General features: G+C 43.5%; 1 protein-coding gene across 1 annotated transcript in view; it reads left to right on the top strand.

Moving 5' to 3' along the window:
- Positions 1 to 8830, top strand: part of LOC120931578 (TRPM8 channel-associated factor homolog) — a 42498-nt gene extending 33668 nt beyond the window's left edge. Inside the window, exons 7-8 of the mRNA XM_040343160.1 lie at positions 1981 to 2315; positions 8499 to 8830. Of these exons, the coding sequence (XP_040199094.1) occupies positions 1981 to 2315; positions 8499 to 8750 (587 nt within the window). The 3' untranslated portion in view covers positions 8751 to 8830. The remainder of the gene's footprint in view (positions 1 to 1980; positions 2316 to 8498) is intronic.

Genomic DNA, 8830 nt, shown 5'->3' on the forward strand with positions numbered 1-8830 from the left:
TACTAACATGATTGATTAGCTGTTACTGCCCGTGCAGCCAGAGCCAGTGCAGCAGGACAGGAATTTGAACTTACACTTTAACCATTTCCTAACTGTGCCATAGACGAAAGATAGCTACAGCGCAGCTCTGTTGTTCTGGGAGGGCATCCATGAACGTCTTCCGGGAACCACGCCCCTTGCGCACCCCCTGGGGTATAATCCGGTGCATTCTGGGATCTCTGTGTCTTTTGGATCAAAGATTGTGGTACAGGGCCAATCACAGCAGCCTCTTACCATGTGATCAGCTGTGTCCACTCACAGCTGATCATAGTGTAAACAAAATTGCGGGTTATCGACAGTACATTCCTTATGCTCTGTCACAGCATGAAGAGAGGAGAGCCGGCAACTGGCAATCCTGACTGGGGACATCCACACAAATAATCAGGGCTCTGATCATCAGTGCCCTGATGATCAGTGCAGCCCCATCAGTGCCATCAATGCTTTCCATCTGTGGCCATCAGTGCTGCATATCAGTGCATCCTCATCCATGACCATCAGTGCCTTCTTATCAGTGTTGCCTCATCAGTGCCCATCAGTACTGCCTCATCAGTGCCCATTAGTGCTGCCTCATCAGTGCAGCCTCTAAGTGCCCATTAGTGCTGCCTCATCAACGCACATCAGTGAAGGAGAAAAGTTAATTATTTGCAAAATGTTATAACAGAAACGACGAAAACATATTTTTTTCAAAATTTTCACTCTTTTTTCGTTTGATAAGCAAAAAAAAAAAAAACCCCAGTGGTGATTAAATACCACCAAAAGAAAGCTCTATCTGTCTCAAAAAAATTAAAAAAGTTTTATATTGGTACAATGTTGCATGGCCGCGTAATTGTCATTCAAAGTGTGATAGCAAGTGGTTAAACATCAGAAATTTCCAGATACACATTTTTTACACATACAGTATAATATGTCCATACACCCATACACCAATCACACCTCCTAAACGATTAATCTATCACGTCCTAGAAATTGCAGCATGCACTTATTAAACCTGACATTTGGTTTTACAGTCCTTTAAACACTTATTAGAACTTCTATTTAGACAATCATACGTTTTAGCTTGTAACATTTCTGATGCTTGTCAAAAGATTTATCTCTATATATAATGAACTTGGATAGGCAACTGTGTATACAGATACAATCAGTAGTGTATTTAGGTTTTGTGCTGCCCTAGGCCTGACTAAATTCGTGCACCCCCTAATTTAAATATGACCCACCCCTTCCTGTCAAGGCCACACCCCTTTCTGTTTAAGACCCACCCTGAAATTTTTGAGTGGGGACACTAGTTCTTAGGGCCTGGGGGGGAGGGGGGGTGGATTCCCTTGATTTGCACAGATTTCCTCTCTTTTCCTGTTTGACTATGGGGCAGGAAGTGAAGGGAAATCTCTGCAATGGGTCAGGGATGGTAAAAAATAAACTGACTGGGGCTATAACCCTCCCTTACTCTATCCAAAACGGAAAAAAAAAGTGTTGCTTATAATTTCTGATAATTTTATGGAGAGGACCAAGAAGATATAACAATGCCAATGGTGCAACAGAAAACATATAGCACAGTGAGGAAGGTTTGTGGCCTAGACTGATAGGACAGTCAAAATTAGAAGCAGCTTGCGTTATACTAACAGTGTAGCACAATCCGGCGAGGACTATTTCCGTGCTGCCCTAGGCCTGTGCCTTGTTGGCCTAGGCCAGGATACAGTGTTGGATATAATACAGTCTCTTCTAAAGTGTACATAATTCTTTGAGTTATATACTGTACTTTTGCTGCCTGGCACAATGGGTACATTGCATTACAAGATGAGGAGATAATATTGTGCCCTGGATACTGTAGAGATTCTTTAAGTGCTATATATCTTCTTCACAAACTGACCCAAGTCATATTATTCCTTTATTTTTCAAATGGTTTGTATGTTGATCTGTACTTAGTGAGATTACCTTGTTTTTAAGGTTTCATGCATTCTGGATACCCAATAATGTGTTCGCCATCAACAGCAAAGACTATAACCGATGTCGAGCAAATAAAAAAGAGTTGCTGGGGCGTTGTACATGAACTTGGCCACAATGAGCAGAGAGGCAATTGGGAACTTCCACCTCATACCACAGAAGCAACGTGTAACCTCTGGTCAGTATATGTACATGAAACTGTCCTGCATGTTCCAAGGGATAAAGCGCATTATTCACTAAATCCAAAAGAGAGGGAAACCAGAATCCAGAAATATTTAAAAAATGGAGCCAACCTTAATCAATGGAATGTGTGGACTGCTCTGGAGACCTACCTTCAGGTATTGTACACCAGATATCTACCTATGAAATTATATTTATCTTTTTTAACTCATAAAGAAAAGCCCGGAACAATGTAATGCAATGAATATGTGCAGGGCTGGCATGACTGTGTAAACAGGGGACTAGTTTTATGTTAGGGACATCGGGATTGGCTCAGGAAAATGGGGGGGGCGGAGTAAGAGAGGTTAGAAAAGGGAACGGAGCCCGCCCCCGGACAACACAGCGTGGAGCCAAGTTCCCGCCCACCCCCCTCTTAAATGTGGTTCATGTATGTGTGTCTGGTTTGTGGTTTGTTGCGTGTTTTTCTGCTTGTTTTAATGCACAGGTATCAATGAAGTGGTGTTGTGGCAGCGGGTGTTGGTCTCTGTGGGGGAAGGAGGATACCTTGGAAAGCAGATTTAAGGACCTGTCGGTGATATGGGTCCGGAGATTGGGTTTCCAGGTAACGGAGGTTAGCTTAAAGGATTGGTTATGGGGCACTGCGGTCGCGGGTTGTCTCTGAGCCAGCCGGTCGGCTTGAGGCCTGTCAGCGGATTGAGAGAGACTGCAGTGCAATATATATATAGATATATTTATATTTTATATGGATGGTGATCAGGGTCTTTTCCTGCAGAGATCAACACTAGGTGGACTTATGGGTATAAGGCCCCGTACACACGAGAGGATCCATCCGCTGAAAAATCTCAGCGGATCGGTTTCAGCGGATAGATCCCCTGGTGTGTACGTTCCAGCGGCTATTTATCCGCGGATATTTCCGAATTCCAGCAGATAAAAATTTGTAGACATGTCTACAAATCTATCCGCTGGAATCGGCTCCAGCGGATCGATCCGGTGGTCTGTACAGACTCACCGGATCGATCCGTCCGAACCCATCCCTCGCATGCGTCGTAATGATTCGATGCATGCGTGGATATCCTTATATGACAGCGTCGCGCACGTCGCCGCGTCATCATCGCGGCGACGGCGCGACACGTCACCGCGATGGGAATTCGGCGCGGATTTCAATCCGATGGTGTGTACACTCCATCGGATTCAAATCCTCAGAGGATTTATCCGCGGATACGGTCCGGCGGACCGTATCCGCAGGATAAATTCTATTGTGTGTACCAGGCCTAACAGATGTTTCTTATGCTACTGTTAATTTAAAGTTGTTTAATAAAGAAGGCTGCTACGGCCTGTATTTTCCCCATCTCCTGGTGTGGTCTCAATTAATAAGGTAAAGGTGGAAGTTGGGTAATTAAAATGGGTTTACGGTTAAAAAAGGGAAATGCATCTGTTATACAATAGTCAAGACATTGGGTCAGTTTATAAAAGGCCAAACGTTTGATTCACCCATGATTTGCTATATGTTTGCTGACAAATTATTGGCCCAAGTTATCAAATACATTTAGCCCTCCAAAGAAGATTCAGAATGGTTTTTGCTTTAATGTGGTTTCTGTAACATTTGCAATATTTATAAAACTGAAACTATCCCCATAGTCAGGGGTGTACTTACAGATCATAGGGCTCCATAGCAGAATCGTAATTGACCCCTCTGGTGACCTCTTTCTGTGCCACGTAGCACTGTCATCTGGAGCAATAATGTAATTGACCTTAACATAAAGTATGTCTAATTTAAAGCAGACCAAACTCTCTCAATCAATATTAACAACATGTAATACTTATGCTGCTAGTGTTAGTGAGTAGACAGGAAGGTATATTATTGTTACTTGTATAAAACTTTTTTAAACTTTTTATTTTTTTACATTTCTTCTGCTGCTTCCTGGTCTCTGGCCTAGCTATCTTACATCCCAGCAGTTTACTTGGGCATTTTTTTCTTTCATCTGGAGGATGGACTTTTTCAGTCAAGCACACCCTCCTGCCTGCATGCCTAAGCTAGGAGCACATAGATTCCTGGAAGTAAATTTTACATGAATCATCTGCCCTTACTCAAGATGGCTGCAGCTAGAAATGCTGGGTGGGGGGCTGGTGTTTTTCCAAAGTTATTTCTCAACAAGATAAAGCATACAGACACGAAAGGATGGGCAAATTTTCTTTGTATGTTTATGTAGCGCTACCCCCTCAGGAGCCGCTGGTTGTTTTGGGATCAGCGTATTTAAGTTACCTCTTACCGTTGTCTAGGGGTGAAGTTGATGAGTAGACCAGTGAGCGAATGTCCAGACAATAAATAAAGGTTTTCTGAATGCTTTATTCTCGGCCCAACATGACCATCATCAACATGAGGTAGAGAGGAAAGGTTGATGAAGCAATAGAGAGCTTTGCAGTATCAGGCCTGGATATGAGAAAGAGCATTCCTGCTCTCAGTAGTAATAAACACAGTTCGTCGCCACTCTAGCCAGAGTGGGTGAAGTGCCCCCGGACAAACTCCTGCCACGAGTTTGGCAGTCGAAGCGCTACTTTAAGGTTGCTGGGAAGAACAGGCCTCTGCCACAGACCTGGCTCTAGGGACCTCTGCCACAGGCCTAGTACTTGGATGAGCTGAATGGATTGAGCGAATCCTCCCAGTAAATTAAGTCAGGGTCACCGGGTGACAGTTGAAGTGTACCTGTCAATGTCCCGGTCACCAGATCCCCGATGGTTCGTTCAAGCCCCTCAGATAACCTGCTTCTGGGTTCTCCTTGAGCCAATCCCCCACTGTTCAGCACATAGCTTGGGATCTCTTCAATAGAGCCAGGGACCCAGTGAGTCACTGGGTCCCTTTCAGCAACATGGAGCTCCGCGTAGCATGCGACCCCGGCCTGGTAGGCCATATCGCCGGGGTCTGTTGGATGCGCACACCCTAAAGGTGGGTGGGTGCCGCACCTGGAACCTGGAAACCGCGAAGAACCAAACAAAATGGCGTCTGCCACAGATATACTCTCCCCCAGCATGCCCCGCGAGGGAAAACTCTTCTAATTGGCTGCTGGGGAATAGCGGCTCTGCCAGAACCCCTCTAGCGCCAACTGTCGCCCAGGGGTGGGATCAGCACCCCTGGAGCGCAGACTGACCTACAGGACAGTTCAGGAATGACAGCAGCCCAAATTTAGCAAATTATGAATGGGAGCAAAAATAACTCTAGCATTCCCCACTAACTGTGTAGTGCCCATACTGAAAGTAAGGGGGCGCTACATTTAAAATTAATTTAATGGCATTTTCAATTTGTGGTGCTCAGATACAATTAAGTTCCCCTTTAAGGACAGGTTGCAGGGGAAATGTCAGCGTAGTCAGTACACTACTGTAATGCCGCGTACACATGACCATTTTTAATGCCGAAAAAAATTCTATTTTTTTAATTGATTGTTAAAAACAATCGTGTGTAGGCTCCAGAGCATTTTTCTCGATGCGAAAAATGGGCATTAAAAAATAAGAACCTGCTCTATTTTTTCTCGTCGTAGTTTTTCTTGTCGTGAAAACGGTCGTGTGTAGGCTTTAACGACGGGAAAAGAAAATGTTCAGAAGCAAGTTATGAGAAACGAAATTTGCATAATCAGCCCAAAGGGTGGCGCCATTCAAATGTAACTTCCCCTTTGTAGTGCCGTCTTACATGTTGTACGTCACCGCGCTTTGCTAGAGCATTTTTTATCACGATTGTGTGCATGCAAGGCAGGCTTTAGAGGAATCACGTCGAGAAAAAACATATAGCTGGATTCAGGTAGGGGCGCGCATCTTTGCGGCGGCGTAGCATATCATATTTACACTACGCCACCGTAAGTCAGAGAGGCAAGTACTGTATTCACAAAGTACTTGCCTCCTAAGTTACGGCGGCGTAGCGTGAATAGGCCGGCGTAAGCGCGCCTAATTCAAATGAGGAAGTGGGGGGCGTGTTTTTTGTATATTAACTCTGACCCGACGTGATTGACGTTTTTTATGAACGGCGCATGCGCCGTCCGTGTACATATCCCAGTGTGCATTGCTCCAAATTACGCCGCAAGGATGTATTGGTTTCGACGTGAACGTAAATTATGTCCAGCCCTATTCACGGACGACCTAGGCAAACTACGTAAAATTTTCAAATTTAGACGCGGGAACGACAGCCATACTTAACGTTGACTACGCCTCCTAGGGGGCAGCTTTATCTTTACGCGGCGTATCTCTTACGGAAACGGCGTATCTTTACTGCGACGGGCGCACGTACGTTCGTGAATCTGCGTATCTAATCATTTACATATTCTACGCCGAACTCAATGGAAGCGCCACCTAGCGGCCAGCCTAAATATTGCACCCTAAGATACGACGGCGCAGGCTGTCGTATCTTAGCTAGGTTTAAGTGTATCTCAGTTTGAGAATACACTTAAACTTAGGACGGCGCAGATTCCGAGTTAGGTCGGCGTATCTACTGATACGCCGGCCTAACTCTTTCTGAATCTAGCTAATAGTTTTTTTCTATGACATGAAAAAAGTTTGTGTGTACACGGCATAAGAAGTTGCCTGGAAAGAGCATTAATGCAGGCATATAACCTTTCACCTTTTCTTCAGCTAAAAGATCTGTACTTAGTAGCTCACCAGCCTCCTTCTGCATCAACTGATGGGGTATAAAATCTCAGGGCCTTGGTGCAAATTTTAAACCCTCCAACCCCTTCCATCATCACAACAAGCATGTGCTGAACATTGTGGATTGGTAGTCAATTAAAAAAATAGATGTATTAGCCATAATAATAATGACCCATATGTTATTTCATTTTATGACATAATTGTTAAAGCGGTAGTAAACTGCAGAGAAAAACAAAACAAAAAAAACCTGCAAGACAATAGCATAATGTGCTAGTATGCCTCGAATACTAGCACATTATGAAATACTTAACTTAGAACGAAGCTTCCGCATAGAGTTGTCACCTCATCCCTTTAAACCCGTACACATATTAATTACGCATATTCTGTGTAGGGTCGCCACATCATCCCTTTAATTCAGGTCACACATTAAAGGGGTTGTAAAGGTAAAAAAAAAATCCCTAAATAGCTTCCTTTACCTTAGTGCAGACCTCCTTCACTTACCTCATCCTTCCATTTTGCTTTTAAATGTCCTTATTTCTTCTGAGAAATCCTCCCTTCCTGTAACTCCACACAGTAATGCAAGTAGTGTCAGGACGCCCACTAACACACAGCTCCTTTCTCTATCTGCAAAGTATGAGCATCCTGACCCTCCTGCTCGCCCCCTCCCCCCTCAAGAGGCTTTCTCCACACCAGGGAGAAAGCCTCCCATTACTGTGTGTAGCTACAGACAGAAGAACAGGAAGTGAGGATTTCTCAGAAGAAATAAGGACATTTAAAAGCAAAATTGAAGGATGAGGTAAGTGAAGTAGGAATGCACTAAGGTAAAGGAAGCTATTAAGAGAATTATTTTTTACCTTTGCAACCCCTTTAATTACATAGGTTCTGTGGATGATTAAGGTGGTAATTAAACTCACTTGGTGCCTTATCTACATTAAATCAGCCTCAGAACCTGTGTAATTCATACATGTCCTACCTAGATTAAAGGGATGATGTGGCAACCCTAGTTCTGTGGATGACTAAGGTGGTAATTAAACTCACTTAGTGCCCTACCTTCATTTAAATTAGCCTCAGAACCTGTGCAATTCATATATGTTTGGGTTTAAAGGGATGAGGTGGCAACCCTATTCCCGCAGCTCGTCTGGTCACCGCTGAAGGAGTACCTGGGACAAGTACAGGTGTGCATACCATGGAAGTCAGAGATAAGTTAGAAGTTCTTATCTTCATACTTGTTGAGGAACAATCTAGGGAGTCAGCATGACAGCCAAGCAACTACCATTTTAGAAGCCATCAGTGGCTACCTCCATGTTTTTTTTAGGTACTCATGATTTCTGGAGCGCACTTGAAACATTGTACCAATACTACAAAAAATCCATTAAGTTCACCATTTGTAAATGATCTAATGTAGCCAGCTTCTTGTCATATAAATCTTTGCTGTTTGTCCTCCTTTTCATGCTGCAATGGGTATGGGCAAAAGAGAAGGGTAAAGCATAGGCCAGTAAATATGTACAACTGAGATTAGATTTATATTGGGCTCCAACTGCGTACAAAACTGCAACTTAGATCAACTCAGCAATGTAAATTTATAGCAATTTTGTTTGACTACTGGAGTTTACCTGTAATGTAAATATTACATGCTGCACTATATTGCATGCGCAATAAGCCATGTGTAGTGAGCTTTAAATTAAAAAACTAACCACATTTTTTATTTTTAGTTACAAGAAGGCTTCGGATGGGATCCCTTCAAAAAACTATTTGCAGAGTACCAGAAACTATCAAATGTCAGTAGAAATAATTCGGATAAGATGAATCTCTGGGCGGAGAAGTTCTCTCATGCTGTTAATAAGAACTTGGCTCCATTCTTCAAGTCCTGGGGGTGGCCCATTGCAGAGAAAATCAGCCAGAAGTTATCCACATTGCCTATGTGGGAGGAAAATCCTATGAAGAAGTACATCAGTTGTGAATAAGGGCATTTACAGCAACCACACTGACCCTGTACCCTATTGTAATGAGTGGAAATATTAAACCACACTCCTATATTGTTTTA

The sequence above is a fragment of the Rana temporaria genome, chromosome 3 (assembly GCF_905171775.1).
Source record: "Rana temporaria chromosome 3, aRanTem1.1, whole genome shotgun sequence".
In the NCBI taxonomy this organism is placed as follows: Eukaryota; Metazoa; Chordata; class Amphibia; order Anura; family Ranidae; genus Rana; species Rana temporaria.